Below are 19,377 nucleotides of genomic sequence, written 5' to 3' on the forward strand. Positions count from 1 at the left end.
GACAAAGTCTTAAGTCAAATCTATTCGAAAACTTCTTCTTCTGAAACATGTTCTAATGTTTGTAAATTTTCGTTCGCCGCTGGCGCTTTATTGTAAGGTTTTGCTAAACAAAGTGAGTGTTTTTAAACTCCCACCCCTGTCCAATAGGTCAGGTGTGTTATTCGCACTAGAAAAACTGAAAAGTCCTAAAGTTTAACTTTTATCAATTAAAAATGTTACACTTTGCATTTAGAATTCGTCTGAAGCGGACGCTTCGGGATTCGATGCTTAGTCATCGTTATACACAGTACAGTTATAACTGTACATTGGTTTCAATTCTGTATTTTTAATACACGTGTTTTAATTTACAGTTGGTGGGGACACCAACTTCGGAAGTACAACCTGGCATATAGAGTCGTACTCTGCCATTTCGATTAAAGTCCAAAAAAAAAAAAAAAAATGTTAAATATTTTGTTAAAATCATTAGCAAATAAAACAAAAGCACGTTATACATATGAATTGGCAAGGCAGTTATGTTCCCACTCCAGCAAAGAGAGTCTATACGAGAAACGTTATAAGCATGAGGAGGATGAAGCTATGAAAATTGAATCTAGTCTGTTTGAACAGTCATCCATCAAGTACGAACCGGTGGATGCACAAGAGGTATTAATGAAGTCTAAAATTCCAAATCTTCCCAAGCAATACAAGAGGGAGTTAATAAAAACTGCCCAACCAACAACTCCATCCCTGGTGTCACCCAAAAAAACCCGTGAAGAGCGTGAATCTAAATCGAGAATTATTAAGGATACCGAATTGGGTTTGGAATACTTAAAACTAGATTTAAATGATCCCCGACTTACAACGCTAATGATAACAGCCCGATCGAAAAAGAGACGGGACAAACAATGTCAGATTGTGGTAGAAGGTCGTCGCTTAATTCTAGATGCTTTGGTGTGTGGCCTTAAGTTAAACACAATCTTATTTAGTCAAAAGGATCAATTGGCTGACATCAAGCAAGAAGTGGTAGAAGCCCTTAAACGATTTCCCCAAATGAAAATCTACAAAGTACCGCACCATGATATGAAAAAATGGTCCACCCTAACAACCCCGCCTGGAGTAATGACACTCTTTGAAAGACCATCTCAAAACTACATTGCAAAGCAATTAACTGCCCCATTGCCTCTCACCGTGGTGTGTGATAATATTCGAGAACCTAATAATTTGGGTAGCATTATACGCACTTGTGCTGCCTTACCTTGCTTCCAGATTATAGTTACCAAAGGTTGTTGTGATCCCTGGGAGTCAAAAGCCTTGCGTGGAGGTTGTGGTGGACATTTTCGTGTCCCCATTCGAGACAATATCGATTGGCAAGAATTGTCAATGTTGATACCACCAGAAGTGGCACATGATTGTTGTGTTTTTATAGCTGAAAGCAATATAGATAGACTTAAATCTAAAGAATCTAATATAACGGAGTATTGTAGTATTGAGAAGACTGGATCACACAATCTGGTAATTATAGGTGGTGAGACTCATGGTGTTTCGGAAGCAGCCTACAGGTAAGTGCATAACAAGAGATAAATACAGCATGTACTTTAGTATTGTATATCCACCACCATAGTATGATCGGTCCACTAACCCCAGCATTAGTGGGCTGAATATGGAAATAAACAGAGTAATCAGCAAGCATAATTTGAGGCTCGAACACTTGGAGCAATGTAACTTAGGAACCGGTGTAGCCAAGCTGTGATCTACTGTTAAGTCACTCTTGAACTCCGATAGAAGTTTTGGTACTGTTGTTGTTGTTGTAGCCACATTTTGGCGGTCTTGTTGTAGCCACATTCTGCCGGTCCTCGTCAAGCTCCTGTAGTTGGACAAGCTCGTTCCGGTCCAAAGGACCGATCGCCGCGGGAACAAGTTATTTAAACAAGTAATTTAAAGGCGCTAATAACTCGTCTTGTCATATCGAGCATCATAGGCACTCAGTATTTGTGGCAGAGCCGGTGCCGCCCGGCTTCTCACTGAGACTCTCCGCTCGATACCGCTGATTGTCCGCGACTGCCGTTGCAGCTGCTTCGTATAGAGCATACCACTATCCGCAATCTGTGGACGCGCCCAGTGGCTCGTAGCTAAGCTTCTCGTGACAGCATTGAACACCACACAATGGTCCTCAATGTTCCAGCCTGTGTGGTCTCACAGCTATCCCGAGCCGTAACTGTCACTGATACGAAGATTTGAGCCATTTTTTTCTTCCGTCAATTTATTGAGCATCCCCAGAGTAACAGTGCTAGGAGGACGCTTGAGGGACTACCCCCCCCCCCCCCCCCCTCACAGCCCCCTCTTGTGACCATCCATCAAACTTTGCTTACATATCGCTAGAGTCATACCCGCAGATTCCAGTATCCCTGGAATGTGTAGGGTAGTTTCTAGTCTCGCAAGCTCGTCCGCTTCATAGTTCCCTGGGATATCTCTGTGGCCCGCGACCCAAAACAGGTGGATAATCCCTGGAATAAACGGAAGTGAACTTGACCAGCACCATCCTACCACCAGAAATATAACAGCAATGATAAATATTGTATCACTGGGAGTAACCTGCACTCCGCACAAGCGGGCACGCAGACTGGTAATTGATCTCGGTATGCCACTAATAAGAATATCCGCGCGATTGAGACGTCTTTGCTGAACCACATTAAACTGCTCCAATTGTCGTATCCTCTCACACAGCCTAGCATCAACATTGGCAATATTTTGGTGACAAACAAGAACATCCGATTTGACTTTCTGAATTGAAGCAATAAACTCACTTCGAAAGGAAGCAACAATACCATCCACCATTGTTTGAAAATCCTGTAAACATTTCTGCATCTGCTCATCAAATTTTTGTTTCATGGACTCAACAAAGTCATCAAAAAGCCCACGAATACAACTAAGACGATCTTCTGCTGCTTGCTCAGACGGGCTTACACGTATACTCTGCAAACCAGTAAGGAGACCAAGCGCACCACTCTGAGAATGCACGGCGTCAACAGAATTAGATTGACTGCTATTGAATAATGTTGTCCCCAAAACGCTGGAATTACCGACACCTCTGGAACGCGCATCACCGGCACGTTCTTTAGCAAATTAACTGCTATTGGATAATGCACCCCTCAAAACGGTGGAATTAGCAACACAACTGTAACGCGCAGAACCGGCTTTATCACCACTGCACTTCTTACAGGTGAACTGCAACGACTTGTTTGTTTTGATTTCCTTACTAGAAATATTGACGCACTTAGAGTGGTAATAATTGGGGCAGCCAGCACACCCAATACTGTAAACTCCACGAGTGATGATTTTGCCACAAACAGGACACTTCCAGCTTTTAGGAATAACATGTTCAACAGGTGCAGGAACCACGATTCCAAGGTGAACAATGGCAAAACAAATCAAATGAAATGCCGGGAAAACGAGACAACACACAGCAACAACAACAAGAGCGCAGAGACGGGAACAAAATACCACGAAATAAATATGGTATCCAAGTACGAGATGCAATTAGCTTATTAGGCAGATGACAGCAGCGCAAAAATTTCGTAGATCGGACTACGATACACTACTTTATTTTAATATTTAATTAATTTTTCACGGAGCTCAATAAAAACACTTAGCTTCTCATGATTATCTTAACATAATGAGATAATTTATTACATTTAGCTAATATTTGGCTCCCCAGCCATAAAAAAATAAAGAAGATAAAAGAAATCCAAATGGAAGACAGCGATAAATAGAAAGTGGTCCAACACAGTGCACAAGAACTATAATTTCCAAATCAATAAAAAATAATGCAGTTTTGAATATCAAAACAAAGAGAGTATTGGATTAGAGAGAGTTGGAATGGGAAAATATGCGTAACTCATGAAGCAGTCGGTTGCAGCATCTCGCTAACAGCATGTGATCTCGCATATATGTAGACCGAGAGAATACAAAAAAAAAACTCCTTAGGGGACCAGGTCTAATATTAGCAAAAGCGTTATGAAAAAGTCGTAAATTCCTACACTCGACAAACCCTTTAAACAAGATTACGAAACAAGATATACGATCTCGTCTTCGGACATTGTAGACAAACCGCACAACGGAATTCACAATTCGCCTCAATTTTGTAAATTTAGCCTGAATAGTACCTGAAAAAACCTCCAAACCGTAAAGTATCTGAGACATTAACAGAGAATAAGTAGGTGAACAATAGAAGAATACATTTCCCTGACAAGGCATCAATATGGTACCTAAAAAACATCTATGTCGGTCGACAAACTCAATCTCAGAATTTCCAACGAAAATGTTAGGAGATGTGGTATTATATCTTCCAAACATTAGAGCCTTGCATTTGGAGGAATTTATTATTAAAGAGTTGACAGAAGGCCAGTTAACAAACCTGCCCAAAACCCAGTTTATATCATTCTCAAAAATATTAAGTTTCGTAGCACTGCCATTAAACAGCACGAAAATGTCATCTGCAAACATAAACCTCTCACAACTCCTACAAGAAGGAAAACGATGCAAATCATTCACCTAAAGTATAGATAAAAGTGGACCCACAATCCCAAGGCAGCCAGTTGTACGTACCGGATTGACTCGATGAAATCCTTCAAGGGCTGCCGCCTCAGTGTATAACACACTGCTACAACAACAACAACAAAAGTGTACCCAAGATAAAACCTAGTGGTACGCCACAATGAAGAGAGAGCATGCTTGAGTTTGCTCAGACTCAGAACCACAAACTGAGATCTGTTACTTAAGTAAAAAAGCATTAGTTTGCAGGCAGATGTAGAAAAATTGAAAAAATCACGCAATTTAGTAAGTATTCGAACAAAATTAATAGAATTGAAGGCTTTTGGCAAGTCAAGAGAAACCATTACACTGCGTTTTCCGTTATTGGCATTCACTCGGATGGAATCTGTTAGCTTAAGCAACAAATGAGTGGTGTTGAGTCCTTGGCGAAAGCATATTGCATATCGTGTATTCGAAGCTGCGATGATTGCTGATTCTTCATTATGTGTTCACCAATCTTAGACATTGCAGGAAGTATGGAAATAGGCCGCAAATAGGCGATATAACCCTGGCAATCTTCCAAGCCAAGGGAAAAGAAGAAGACATCAGAATAAAATTAACCAGATCCAAAATAACATCGGAAACATAAGGAAAAACGGTCTTGACAAAACGCATTGAAATACCATCCACATCAACTGACCCAGACTTCACCCTACTTTTAGCTTCCATAAATTCAACCTCATTCACACAGCAAAACGAAAAGGAAGAATCTGTCTCTCCATCACCTGAAAATTGAGATCTATCAGCGTGCGTTCCATCACCTTCAACCATAAACTCATTAACTTTGTTCGCATCAAAATCATCATTGATGTTATCATCACCAACATATCCAGAATGTTTGAGAACTTTCCACATAGCAGTCGCATCAAGGTACCCCAAAAATTTTAGAAAAATGGTTGCGTCTTATCCGACGAATAACGGACTGCGTCTTGTTCCGATACTTGCAATACGTCTTCCAATTCTCATCTGATCTGCAAGATAGAAATGCAAAATAAGACAAATCCCTTAGAGACCTAGCAAGAACAATCTCCCCAGACTCCATCCACTTGTCATTACAATCGCGTATCCTTCTTTTGACTGTAGGAACAAAAGAGAACATACTATCAAGGAGAGAGGAAACTAGTGAGCATTTAGTATCAACATCCCTGGCGTTGAAGATTGCATAACAGTCGAAATCTTGCAAAGAGGCAAACAAACTGAGCCAATCAACATTTTCGTAGTCACGAAACTCAAAAAACTCAGGTGGCTGCTGAAAATTATATGGAAGAGATGGAAATATAAGAGAATGGTCAGAAACGGAGGGACATTGTACTTGATCCGAATAAGAAGTTAAAGAAAGGTTACTAACATTAAATCAATTAAAGAAGAGTAGACCGGCACCTTAAATCAAAATGTGTAGGTCTAGTGTTGTGAACCAAACTTAAGTTATATCTCGTACAAAAAGAACGACATTAATTTGCTCTAGAAATATTAAAGAGATTACAATTTAAATCTCCAAGGACAACAACTCCTGCATACCTAGAAAAAAAAAGATCTTTATGAGAGCTCTCGAAGTCGTCCAAATCACCTGTCGGTAAGTATGCAACACCAGGAAACAGCTTAACATCAATAAATAGCGCCGCCCAACGTGAACCGAACGACCTAAAAACAATTCTATACGGTAACCCATTAGCTATGTACATCGCTACATTATCGGTAATAGCAAACGGGAATCAACAGCAACGCTTAAAGGCAGTCAATAAACCAGAAAAACGAGAGAAATGATCAGCTGACCACTACTCAGGCATAGGGTTTCCAAAAATTTCAATAAATTCATATTTTTAACAAAAGCCTGGTAGATGTTAATTGTGATTTGTGTTGTTTTGATTTGCCACAAACATATGTTCAAATCAACTCTAATGCAAAAAATAATGGTAGCCATTTGAAAAATTTCGATACGACAGCCTTCGAGTGCGGTAATACATCCATTCGATACGTGACGAAATCTCATTCGATACAAAAGCGTACTCGATCACGTATGCGGTAATTCGGCCCCTGATCATCCGGTTATGCTCAATACCATGGCAGGCGGTTGTACTTGTAATTCGGCCCCTGATCACCCGGTTATGCTCAATACCATGGCAGCCGGTTGTACGTACCGGATTGACCCGATGGAGTTCTTGATCGGCTAGGGCTGCCGCCTCACTATACAACACACTGCTACAACAACCCGGTTTTGCTTCTTAAGATCCGGTAAGCCGCAATTGTTATCCGATTTCGCTGGAATTTCGCACGAAATGTTCTGTTATGACTCCAAACAACCGGCTTAAGGCACGATTTAAATCGGTCTATAAGCTGATATAGCTCCTGAAAGCCTTAGGGATCGATTATGGATAGCAACCCAACTTCAGTTGCGTTGCCAACGAGCAAATTTTTAATAAAAATTTCCATTTCTTTTTTGAATTGCATACTTTTTTACAATTTACTTAGTAGCTGAATATTCAAGACTGATATTGACTGCACTTAACAAACATTTCGAACGTTATACTTACATTTATATCAAGATTTTATCTCCATGTTTGCATGATGTGGCAAAAATTTGGTACGAAATGTGCATCCGGCGCGGGATAGCTGTAAGCCCTACACAAGCCGGAACATTGAGGTCCGATCTGTGTGGTGTTCATTGCTGTCACGAGAAGCTTAGCTGCGAGCTACCGGGCGCGTCCACAGGTAGCGGATCAGCGGTATCGAGCAGAGAGTCTTAGTAAGAGGTCGGTTGGCACCGGCTCTTGCCCAAATACTGAGTGCCTACAAGGCTCGATATGACAAGGCCAGTTATTGGAGCCTTTAAATAACCAATGGGCAACCTGTTCCCGCGGCGATCGGAACGAGTTTGCTCACCTACAGGAGCTTGGCAAGGATCGCCAACTCCACATGAAAATGTGGTTACAACGAAATGTGCACAAGGCATTTCTAAGCACAATCTGGGCTGCTGTGTCCTCCGATGATGGTGGGTTTCCAAGATTCGATTCATGGCCGAACCGAGCACATTTTTACTATTTTTTTTAGTACTTATTATGATGGGTACGTTAGATACGGCCCGCTCGAAACTTAACCCCTTTTTTATATTTTTTCACATTGTTTTAGTAAGCCTGTCAACTTATTCGTTATATTAGATGTACTTCCTTTTCTAATTTTAGGTTTTTGTCAATGGTGGGTCCCAGAGGAAGTTGCTTAAATATACCCATAGCCGAAGGTTGCGATAGCTTAAATGTGGCCTCAGCCCTTACATTGATTCTGTTTGAGTTGCGTAAATCGATACTCAAGGCCGACGAAGAGACTCTTCTATCATCCAAGTCTTAGTCTTAAGATAAATATATGAGAAATTATTTTCATTCAAATTGTTTTCATGTTTTTGATTTTGGGGCTTTTATTTTTCTTTATTGTGATTTTCATTTTTCACGGTTCTCATGTATGGGGAATAAAGGACTCTATGAAAGAGATAACAAACCAAAGCTAAAAATAAAGAAAAAAAATCATATTTAAAAAATAACACAGTTTTTCTTTCAAAGTTATTGTTAAATTAAAAGATAATTTTAAAATTGTGTTTTGTTTTGCTTTTTTTTTTTTTTTTTTGTTTTCAACTGTTTTTCCTTTTTTGTTTCATTTTAACCTTTTTAATTATAAATATAATAATATAATTATTAAAATATATATATATATATGTACACATTACATAGCAAGAAAAGAAATGAAAGCAGATCTAAATAAATATATTGTATGAGAAAAAGTATATGATCAAACTCAAAGGCAGAGTTAAAAAAGAAAAACAAAAACTAAAGTTTAATAGAAACCAAAAATGGTTGTAGTTCAATCCCTAGAGTTATTAGAAAAAAGAAAACAATTATCGGAGAGATGAGTTTGTGTCTTGCATGCTGAACAAAATAACAAATGCCATAATGAAATGAAGATAAATTACAGAAATGAAATAGATGTGGCAACATATATTGTTTACAAAATTGTTCACTAGGTTTTATGCTTTTGGAAGTTATTTCTTTTTTCTTTTCATATTTTCATTCTGGAGCGGAAATTGTCATTTGCTCGTTCACTAAGTTCCAATGTGTCATAGAACATCATCATCATCATCATCTTCATCATCTTCACGGTTCTTAAGCCATATAACTTGAGTCATTTAACATGATAATCATCATCCACATTATCATCATGGTGTATGTTCTTGTGGTTTCAATAGGAAATCAATGCTTCATTCATTTATCATGCAGACTTTTTTTTTTTAAGTTAGTAGTACAATAATAATATGTAGCATGTTTGATGCATTTGTTTTGTTCATGAAGCTTGCGGTTCACTAACTAATTAAATTAGAGTTGTTGTTGTTGTTGCTGTTGTTGTTGTTCTTCTTCTTATTACAATCATCCTAACAAATTTGTGAGGTTGTTTCTGGTGTTGTTTTAAAATTATATTACAAGGCTAGAAATTAAAACCTCCTTGGGGTGCACCTAAATCCGTATTGAATGAATATTGATTGCCATCGACGGAGGGTGCCACACGTTCATCTTCTTCCTCATTACCGAAATACTGTTCGATAATATAGAAGGATTTATGATAAATATCACGATTTTCATGTGATTGTAAATATTCAATTTTGTCTAAGCCTGCAAAGGAGTCGAATCGAATCGAATGTTTAATGCCATTGTTAATGTTATTAAATGCTTCGAAGACTCACCTCCGCATTCTTCAATGGCCATGGCATATGGATTTGGTCGTTCGGGGAATTTCTCGCCAGCCTTGAGTATATTTTCCAATGCATTTAAAGCCACCTGCACAATATCGGAGTCAACAACCGTCAAAAAGTCGCACATGGGGATAATACAGCCAAGGTGGACCTAAAAACAAAACCAACAATAAAAAGTTAACAAACTTGTCATTTTATTCAGATAATGCAACTTGAAGCCACGCATTGGCCAATTTAAACAAATTACCAAGAACTACTCCTTACGCCTAATATACAAAATATATGTTATAATAATGACTTCGAATCTTATATATAAAAATCATTTTTCAATCAATTTCAATTTTGTTATCTGAAGAGGGGGGGGGGGGGGGGGGGGGAGCGGACTCTCCCCCTTACCCTATTTTTCAGAAACGCCAGATCTCGGAGATGGGTGGTGCGATTTAAGCGAAATTTTGTGTGCTCTCACATATACTACCCTAAAAATAAAAATTTTGATATCAAAATTTCGGATGGGGTACCTAGGGGGCCGCCCCATCCTAAAACCTACCAAACATATATTTAGACCAATCACGACAATATGGGACTCAAATAAAAGGTATTTAGGATAAGAAAACGTATCTGATATCCAATTGTCGGACCAAGTGTTTGGGGGACCACCCCGAACCCCCAAAACTTCCCTAAATCGGATATATTTACCGACCATGGCAATATGGGACTTAAATGAAAGGTATTTACGAGTAGAATACGAATCTAATATTCAAATGTGGGACCATGTTTCTGGGTGTCCACCCCTTCCCCAAAACACCCCCCAAACAGGACTTATTTACTCACCATGGGAATATGGGGCTTAAATAAAAGGTATTCGAGTGTAGAATTTGAATCTGATATCCAAATTTGAGATCAAGTGTTTGGGGGACCACCTCTCCCCAAAGGGAACAAATTTACGACCATAGCAATATGGGGCTCAAATGAAAGGTCTTTGGGAGTAAAGCACGAATCTGATATCAATATTCGGGAAAAGTGTCTGTGGGGCCACCCCACCCCCACAACACCACCCAAATAGGTAGTATTTGCTGTATGAGGCTCAAATAAGAGGGTTTTTAGAGTAAAACACGAATCCAATATATATTTTCAAGGCCAACTCACCGAGTGGCCGCCCATCCCCCAAAACACACCCCAAGCCGGTCATGTTTGCCGACTATGGAAATATGGGGCTCAAATAAAAGGTATTTGGGAGTAGACCACGTATCTGATATCAGCATTGTCTAGGGGACGTCCCAACACCATAACAACCCCCAAATAGGACGTATTTGCTCACCAAGACAATTTAGGTTTTAAAGAAAGTGGCACTAAAATTTAGAGTTTTTAAGGCCAATACCCCAAACCGGACATATTTGCTGACTTTTGCAATAAGGAGTTTAAATGAGATTAGAAAACGAATTTGATATCCAATTTTGAGCTCAATGGCAATATGGGGTTCAAATAAATGATATATAGATATATGAGAATAGAGCACGTTGCTGATATATTTTTCGGGCTTGGGGATTATCCAACCCCCAAAACACCACTAAATCGGGAATATTTTCCGACCATGTCAATGTGGAGCTTAAATGAAAGGTATTGGGGGGTAGAGCAAGAATTGATACCCACTTTCGGGACCAATTTTCTGGGCGGTCTACCCTTTTCCCAAAATACCCCACAAACAGCAATGTTTTACTGACCATCGCAATATGGGGCTCAAATAAAGGTATTTGGGAGTAGAATACGAATTTGATATTCATATTTAGGGCATCACCCCTTCCCCAAAACACCAACCAAAGGGTAAAAATTTTTCGAACATGCCAATATGTGGCTCAAATGAAAGGTATTTGAGATTAGAAAACGAATTTGATAACCTTTTTTTGGGGCCATGTGTTTGGGGGACGCCTCCCTTAACCAATGGCAATATGGGGTTTAAATAAATGGTATTTGAAAGAAGAGCACGATGATGATATTTTTTCAGGGCCAAGTGTCTGGAGCACCACCTCACCCCCGAAAACACCCCTAAATCACATATATGAGAATATCCGGCGGAAATAAAGTATTTTAAGAAAGGAGTACACCTTACATCCAAACTTAAATTCGTAGACGAATAAAGATCATATGGGATTCAGATAAAGTTAAACTGTTAGTCAAGCGATATACTATTTTCGTAGCATGGTATTTCATTAAAGGCTCTTTAATTGTCGAAAATAAATATTCCAAGAAAACTTTTCTTCCATATAAAGTAAAAGGAGGCGCAGCGGTGCGGGCCCGGCTCAGCTAGTATATTATAATAATGACTTTGTCTCGAGCTTATCCAAAATATTGATGTAAAGCTCTTATCATTCAAAGTCGACTTAGAGATTCATCGAAATTTTTATATCTCTGACTGTCGTAGGTAAAAACTTCTCTGCTTCGGCACACCGTTAAGATTCGGCAATGAAAGGGAGGTCCCTTCTCATTAAGCTTCAACTTGAATCGGATAATACGCACTGATATTAGAGAAGCATCTCGCATGTTCCTTAATTGAATGTTCATGGTCAAATTTTCATCTATTATTGTTGTAGCAGTGATGGGTTCTATCACCTATCGTCTGCTGGACCCTATCGAATGTCCAGATACAGAAACTCTGCGCCTAAGGTGAGGTGCGTCCAGAGGGATCTGGGTCTGAATAGAGTGGGTCAGGCTGGGCAGTTAAACAAGTGTTGTGTATCGTGTTGTCTCAGCTCACACATCCTGCACATTGGCATAAAACCTTGCTCTGTAGGAGTTGAGGCGGCTGCATCTGCCAGATCGTCATGGAGCCACAACTACTCTAGTTTACCGGAGGTTAGATTTTTGATGAATGTTGTCTAAGACCCGCTTGATCTTGAGGTACTCCCTTGCAGCGCTGAACCTCTCGCTCTAAATCAGGTATCGCTTAGACTAGAGGTGTGCACGTGAGTAGTCGGGTCACGTTATTCGTGAGTGAGATTCAAATCTAATCACATGATCATGCGTGATTGAATTAAAATTCTTCGTGCGTAAGCGTGAATTACGTCTCGCAAAGCTAATCACGACTGACGAGAAAATCGCGTGCGCGAGATTTCACGACTCCTAAGAAAATCACAACTTAGGGTTGGTATTCTGTTCTGCGACTGAAAAGTCGCTAAAATTTTTAATTGTTTCGCGAGCGAAATTTGACAGCAATCATTGTTTTTGTTTCCCTACCAAAACACGTTTTTTTATCTGAACTATTTTTTTTTCTGATGTTCCTGCGGCGATCGGTCCTTTGGACCAATGGACTTGGACCGAAACGAGCTTGCTCACCTATAGGAGCTAGATGAGGATCGCCACCTCCACGTATAGACATGTGGCTACAACAACAACAACATCAGCGGTATCAAGAGGAAAGTCTCAGTGAGAGTTCGGGCGGCACCGGCTCTTGCACAAATACTGAGTGCCTATGATGCTCGATATGACAAGGCAAATTAATGGCGCCTTTAAATAATCAATGGCCACGCTGTTCCCGCGGCGATTCGTCCTATGGACCTGAACGAGCTTACTCACAGAAGCTTGACGAGGATCGCCAACTCCACATGAAAATGTAGCTTCAACAACAACAACAACCAATAACACAAAAAAATTATGCCGGTAATGGTAGCCATAATGGTTTCAAGAGTTGCTAATATATTTTTTTTTTCCGCACTAAAGCAGAGTACCACTTTTCAAAAAAAATTATTATTCGCTTCATTGATAAATATTTTTTCAAGTGTAATTCGTAGGTTTTTCGCGAGTCGTGATTTTTTTTTTTGGGACCGTGTGTGAGGAAAATTTTTGTCTCGTGGGCGTGCGTGAACGTGAGTCGACATAAAAAAATCATGCGTGAAAAATTTTTGGTCTCGTGAGCGTGAGTGAAAAATGACTCAGTGCACATCACTATTTTAGACAGCATGTAGTTATGGCTTCGCATGGGTATGATTTTGCTGATGAAGGTGGTTCACGTGAGCACTGAGGAGACACTGCGATTGGCAGTGCCAAGCAGCAATTTGACAGATCTGAATATTATTGCGCTGGGTGTCACATAGTTGACGAGACCGGACTGGCGCTGCATAACTAACCACTGACCGGTAACGCCAGCGTAAGTTACTGTTCGATAATATTGAATAATTTGTCAGCACTCCAAATTTTGTAAGAACTGTCAAATGTGACCCCAATTATCATGGGACACTTGATGGTTGGAATTGTCGTAAACAATGTGGCAGATTGCAGCAAAATACGTGGCAAGTTCGTTAAGGTAGATGTTTAACGTATCTCAGATGTCAGGACAGCATGATGCCATGATTGTACCTTCGTCCGCATATGACACGATCTCTAGTGCCAGAGATATCATCCCTCTTGGAGAATGTGTGCGGTGATGGCGTGCAAAGCAGTTGTTGTGCTGTGCAGTCTTCGAAATCCAAGCTGATGCTCGGCGTATGGAAATCCTTCAACATGGCTCCAGAAGAGTAGTTCCTCAAGCGCCTAGACTACTGATGAGACGAGGGTGCTTTCCAAGCTTCGGTAGTGGGATCACTCTGCCCATCTTCCAGACAGTTTGAGAACAGTACAGTAAGGTACTCGACTCCAGGTAGATCCAAATTCTTCAGCTTCAGTATAGAGATTATGGAGTTAGTGGGGTCCGTGCAACGAATCCCATCGTCTGCGATTACCACCACCTGCGCCGGAAAATTGGCCCGCACTTGGGGTATTCGACCAGCATTCGGCAGCTACCACATTTAAGGGGGGTGCCAGCTCACTGAAGCGGCGATTGGTGAATTCTCTAAACCCGACCCAATCGCCATTATTCTGATGGTTAAATGTCCGCCACTCAGAGGTTATGAAGGCGGGTGGTCGGTCGATTTTGAGTATTGGCGGGAAGTGGTCTGATCCCAAACAAATTACCGCTTGTCGGGATACGTCACTCAGGAGGTAAGGGGACGCAATGGAAATGTCTGGCGAGCTGCTGCATTTCCTCGTAATCCTAGTGGGGGCATTCTCATTCACCGTGCAAAACGTGGATCTTTCAATCTGCTCTGCCCGCTAGTCGTTACATAGATGATAGCTATATCTCGACAGTACCGGACTTGACCGCTATCCCCGTAATCCCATGGCAGCCGGTTGTACGTACCGGATTGACCCGATGAAAGCCTCCATCGGCAAGGGCTGCCGCCTCAGTGCACAACACACTGCTACAGACGCATGTGAGATGAGTTTATACTGCACGGAATGGTGTTTATACTGCACGGAACGAAGGCCAATCCCCCACCTCCACTCCGTGTGCGATCCTTACGTAGCACATTGTGTCCGTGACAACTGTGCAGGTTGCAGGTGTTGGTAAGCTTTGTGTCCTGGACCACTGCAACCAAAACGTTCTTCCGAGTCATAAAATCAACTTTCCGTCGATCTTGACGCGGAGTCCGCTGCAATTCAATTGCAAGAAAGATATACTTCCCGGCAATATAGGGACTGGGGTGTTGCTATTGCGTATATTGCTCCACGGGAGAAGTCGGAGGAGTCACATAGTCCGACGAACAGGTCGCCGAAGGCATCGATGACGACGTTCATGATTCACTTCTGTCTATGTTCGCACAACACTTTGCAACATATTCAGTGCGACTATACACCCGTAGTGACGTCAGGCCAGAGCAAGACCGGAAATACACCCACTCCATGCACCGGTTTAACTTCATCGGCACCGACCGATGATAGAGGCGGTTCTAGCAAACCTAACAGATCCGTGCTCCGGGGTTCTGTTCAATCACGATACGAACCAGAAGCGTGGGCGGAACGAACTGCGGGATATACCTGTTGTCCTTTGATGGCAATTACGTCGTGGCATGGGCTCCTTGATGGATTAATGAGTGATCTCACTGTTTGCCACAATCTATTGGCACCAGAGCCTGTGTTGCATTTCTAGACTTGATCCAATCTTATTTTGCGTTTGTGATCTTTGAACAGCCGTCGGGTTGCGTCTTCGATATGGTCCCTGAAAACTGATCCTTATGTCTTCTTCTGGTTAATGTTCCGACCTCGGGGACTATGAAGTCATTCGGACGACGAATTGGAACGTGGTCTAAGCACAATAATTCGCCATGTCTACAGATCTATCAGATTTGCGCAGACTTATGTAATGTCAGATGAGCTAGAGTACTTCACAACAATTCTGGTTTGGGTGTCGTCGATTATGGTGTAGAACGAGGAGTTATCTAAACGTTCCGCCAGATCGGTACCTCTCTGGTCTTAAACATTTTCTGAGAGCCAGAGTGTTTGATGAAAGTTTAAACCACCCATGAGTATGAGGTACTCGCCCACGAGCAATGCTCCATACGTGTGAAGCGGCTAGCAACCGAGGTTGTTGGACGCGTACTCTTCAACCTAACCTAACCTTATGCAACATTATTGAGTGATTCCCATCATACTTTTACTAATGGAAAATCATCTTCCGAAAAACCTGCGTAACACGATCCACAATAACGCAGTTCATCTTGATATATTTTTGCTACCGTCTTCCAATTATTCCTGAGCCCCTGAACGACACGTTTTGGCGATATCATTTCAGTTAATCTACTAAATTTCCCTTGGACATTCCATTAAGGAACGGAATGTTTATATCAATGAGTGCAGTCCGATTAAAGTTTAAGCTCAATGATGGAATTTTCCTACTTACCAAATATCGTATTTGTTCAGCTGTACCACTACTTGTGGCATTTGTTATGGCCCAGGCGGCTTCTTTTCTTGTCTTAAAATCGGCCGTTTGCAGCATAATATTGATAAGTATTGGAAATATATTAGCATCAATGACAGCTTGGATTTGTTGACGGTTGCCAGCAGCAATATTTGAGATCGTCCAACAGGCCTCCTTTTTTATGGTATCCATAGGTGAGGTTAACAAATGACTAATGCAGGGCAATGCGTTGCAATTTAAAATGACTTGTGTTTGAACATCGTCGCCAGTCACAATATTGCCAACAGCACGCAGGGCAGCAGTGACTACATTATTCTGAGGATGCCTGCATAACAAATAAGATATGAATACTTTTTAGCTAGGCATGTGTAAAAGTTTGATACATACATTAGTAACTCGACTAAACGTCGACATACACCGGCGTCTATGACGGCTTGTATTTTATCATTTGGCCCATCGGAGAGATAACTTATGGCCCAACACGTATCGCTAAGAACATCGGTGTCTGTGTGATTGAGTAATCTTGCCAATATTGGTAAGCCGTGAACAATTTTTGTAAAGTCAGCTGGAGGATTTTTGCCACGACACAGATTCGAAAGGGTCCATACAGCATTGCGTATCATGGTCAAACGTTCGGTGGTGCTCAAAACGCTAAATACGGAAGACAAATTGAGTGCTGAGGGCCTTAAGAAGCAAATAAGATACAGATGGATATACTTACTGCAGTAGTGGCTGCATTATGCCAGAGTTTAGCAAATGATCACGACAGGCTGGTGAATCTCCGGCTATGTTTCCCAAAGCCCAGACGGCTTGTTCTTGCACATCGTCATGAGGACTCGAGAGAAGTTCAATAAATATTGGAACGGAACCGGCTTCAATGACTATTTTAGTTTGTTGCGATGTGCCAGAAGCAATGTTCGTTAGTGTCCAAGCTGCCTCAAACTTAAAGGATATAAAAAAAAAAACATAAGATAAAAATATTGCCCGCTTTTTTGTGAGTCATAAGACTTTTCGTGACAACTCTATGTCACGCGCACTTATTTTTAGTAAATATAAACCACAGCTTAAACTTTCATTGTAATCGGATAAAAACAATGCCCCGCTGTATATATAGAGACTATATATAAAAATTCGGTCTATGTGTATCATGCTTGGCACTCGATTTTTAGTTTAAAAAATGCTCACCTGCAATGAAGCATTGTTGTTGTTCTTTAAAAATTGAACAAATCTTGGGACAATACCCTTTTGTATAACTTCTTCTATTGGCGGATTTGGATCTCTGGACAAAAGTTTTCGAAACTTTTGCGTGGCATCCAACTGAATACTCTCCACATCGCTGTAGAGAGCATCGATCATTTCCTTTTTAATGATCATATTTGTCGTCGCAGCATGTTGCATTGGCTGCGATGGCATGGGGCTAACATAGTGATTTTGTTGTTGTTGCTGCTGCTGCTGTTGTTGTTGGTGATTGAGCACCGTTTGAGGTATTTGTTGGAACTGAGAATGTTGATCAGCATGTGCAAGTTTGGACAAATCTAAACTGCCATCACTAGTTTGAACATCATTTGGCATTTCAGACTCCTGCTTCAAAATGGGGCAAAGTAATGAAAACTTTAACAAATTTGTTGCTAATTTTCGAAACTTACCTGCATTATATCATTATCCATACTATTTACCATGCTATTTGCGGTATTATCCAAAACCACATTGCGTCTCTTGGTGAGCTGCTGCTCCCGCTTCTGCTTACGTATCTGTATGCCCTCCTCTTCGCGCCTTCTACGCATCTCGGAAGAATCCATTCCAGCATTTTTATAGCGATGCCTATGACTGGTGGTAGACATTTTTACTGCTGTCAAATAAGAAACAAACAAAAAAAAAAAAACCAAACATCAAATCTAGTCATCAATGGGCTAAGAAGACAAGGGGTGTGGTTAGATCATATTTCTGAGTAAGACATCATCACCAACGTCTTACCAAACAAAACCTTACAACCCCATTAGAATTTGAATATCACTGATATTCTGCACATCAATTATTATAAAATTAAAATACTTTTACTTTTCTTCCGTTCCACAAGTTTACAGTCTTGGTATCTGACGTCGTCGTCGTCGGCAGTCGTATTGGACACTCTTTACACACTACATCACCCATGCATAACATATACTCATATAAAAGTGCAGTGCATACTCTATCCCTGCCTTTCCCCTCACACACTGACCCCGCTCACACAGACAACCACTTTAGCAACCACTACACTAACGTACACACATGTTCGCAAAGAAATACTATTTCTACACATCTTTACATATAAAACACGAGTTCACCAATTTGACACTAGTCACCAACAACACTAATCACCAATTTAAAAACTATAGAATGACATTATATCATTCTTTTACTATTAAACTGCTGGCCATGTAATTACTTATTTAATTTTGGCAAAAAGTTTACCTAATTTTTGCTGAGAGTTTTAATTTGTGCAGAGTTTTTTTTAATAGGAAAAAGATAGGGATTGACTAATCGGTAAATCGATTAATTGTGTAAAAAAGTGGAAGCCAACTTATAGAGGATAAAAAAATCGAATAGTCGTCTTTAAAGTCAAAAAGATGACTTTTTCGTTAAGCCTAGTACTAAGTTCAACTTTTTCAAAACGCACAATAAATATATGGAGGCAAAGACAATGTGAAACCATACCACAGGAATGATTGGCACAGAACAAAAAAAATTACAGAACAAAAAAAAATACAGAACAAGAACAAGTTAAATTCAGTGTTTGGTGAAACTCTGTCCGCGTCATTTTTCGTAGCTCGTGTGTGTTATGGCTCTTAACTATAATACACACATACAATCGAATGTTATGAAAACTCGTTGAAAGTTAGTGTACTCCGCGAGAAAAAAATTGTTCGAAGCTGTTTACGGTACACTATAGGTGGAGTTACATACCCAGCGCAGCAAATATGCGTGCTTAAACAAACAAATACGCCCACATACGTTTATTTGGTTGAGTTTCAAACCATGCGCCTTTTGGGCATACGAATTCCCTTAAATCTGCTTATTATGTCATTTCCAACGTTAATACCAATGCAAATTGCCAATAATGTTTTTTTAAAATAATTTTAATAAGAGAATTTCTCGATTTAACAGACTGCAAAACAATTTTTGATTAGTAAACTTATTCAATCATATGTTTTACGCCCCGAAACGCGTTCATAGTTGAGAGTTGGTCAACTTATTCCGTCAGATTTGATCGTGCATTTATTGTGTAACTCACACAATACAAACCAAACTATTTATATTTTTTTGTATGCACGCTGAGGTGTTGCACGAGGTATGTAACTCCACTTTAATC

The 19,377-nt window shown here is 40.4% G+C and overlaps 2 protein-coding genes across 8 annotated transcripts; one reads left to right on the forward strand and one right to left on the reverse strand.

Moving 5' to 3' along the window:
• Positions 1 to 40: 40 nt before the first annotated feature.
• On the forward strand, positions 41 to 7,949 carry LOC106093627 (rRNA methyltransferase 3, mitochondrial). The gene is made up of 3 exons (XM_013260733.2): positions 41 to 152; positions 467 to 1,538; positions 7,749 to 7,949. The coding sequence occupies exons 1-3, from the start codon at positions 56 to 58 to the stop codon at positions 7,909 to 7,911; spliced, it is 1,332 nt and encodes a 443-aa protein (XP_013116187.2). The 5' UTR covers positions 41 to 55; the 3' UTR covers positions 7,912 to 7,949.
• A 583-nt stretch (positions 7,950 to 8,532) lies between these two features.
• On the reverse strand, positions 8,533 to 18,566 carry LOC106093626 (importin subunit alpha-5). 7 transcript variants are annotated; one of them, XM_013260729.2, is made up of 8 exons: positions 18,480 to 18,566; positions 17,675 to 17,877; positions 17,214 to 17,612; positions 16,750 to 16,970; positions 16,416 to 16,679; positions 16,011 to 16,353; positions 9,293 to 9,452; positions 8,533 to 9,221 (listed from the first exon to the last, which is right to left on the reverse strand). In XM_013260729.2, the coding sequence occupies exons 2-8, from the start codon at positions 17,867 to 17,869 to the stop codon at positions 9,037 to 9,039; spliced, it is 1,767 nt and encodes a 588-aa protein (XP_013116183.2). In that variant the 5' UTR covers positions 17,870 to 17,877; positions 18,480 to 18,566; the 3' UTR covers positions 8,533 to 9,036. The 7 variants fall into 7 exon arrangements, with proteins under 7 accessions (XP_013116183.2, XP_059226982.1, XP_059226983.1 ...); XM_059370999.1 differs by having other exon boundaries at positions 17,675 to 17,874; positions 18,480 to 18,562; XM_059371000.1 differs by lacking the exon at positions 18,480 to 18,566 and adding an exon at positions 18,087 to 18,384 and having other exon boundaries at positions 17,675 to 17,874.
• Positions 18,567 to 19,377: the final 811 nt, after the last annotated feature.

The sequence above is a fragment of the Stomoxys calcitrans genome, chromosome 1, assembly GCF_963082655.1.
Source record: "Stomoxys calcitrans chromosome 1, idStoCalc2.1, whole genome shotgun sequence".
In the NCBI taxonomy this organism is placed as follows: domain Eukaryota; kingdom Metazoa; phylum Arthropoda; class Insecta; order Diptera; family Muscidae; genus Stomoxys; species Stomoxys calcitrans.

What these genes read in the sequence shown, in the direction of transcription:
- LOC106093627 (XM_013260733.2), top strand. Translation starts at nt 56, where the DNA reads ATGTTTGTAAATTTTCGTTCGCCGCTGGCGCTTTATTGTAAGGTTTTG. An exon ending in ACCCCTGTCCAATAGGTCAG is followed by an intron (nt 153 to 466) that starts GTGTGTTATTCG and finishes TAAAATCATTAG; the next exon opens with CAAATAAAACAAAAGCACGT. An exon ending in GTTTCGGAAGCAGCCTACAG is followed by an intron (nt 1,539 to 7,748) that starts GTAAGTGCATAA and finishes TTCTAATTTTAG; the next exon opens with GTTTTTGTCAATGGTGGGTC.
- LOC106093626 (XM_013260729.2), bottom strand. Translation starts at nt 17,869, where the DNA reads ATGTCTACCACCAGTCATAGGCATCGCTATAAAAATGCTGGAATGGAT. An exon ending in ACAACAATGCTTCATTGCAG is followed by an intron (nt 16,971 to 17,213) that starts GTGAGCATTTTT and finishes ATATCCTTTAAG; the next exon opens with TTTGAGGCAGCTTGGACACT. An exon ending in CTGAACAAATACGATATTTG is followed by an intron (nt 9,453 to 16,010) that starts GTAAGTAGGAAA and finishes TTTTGTTTTTAG; the next exon opens with GTCCACCTTGGCTGTATTAT.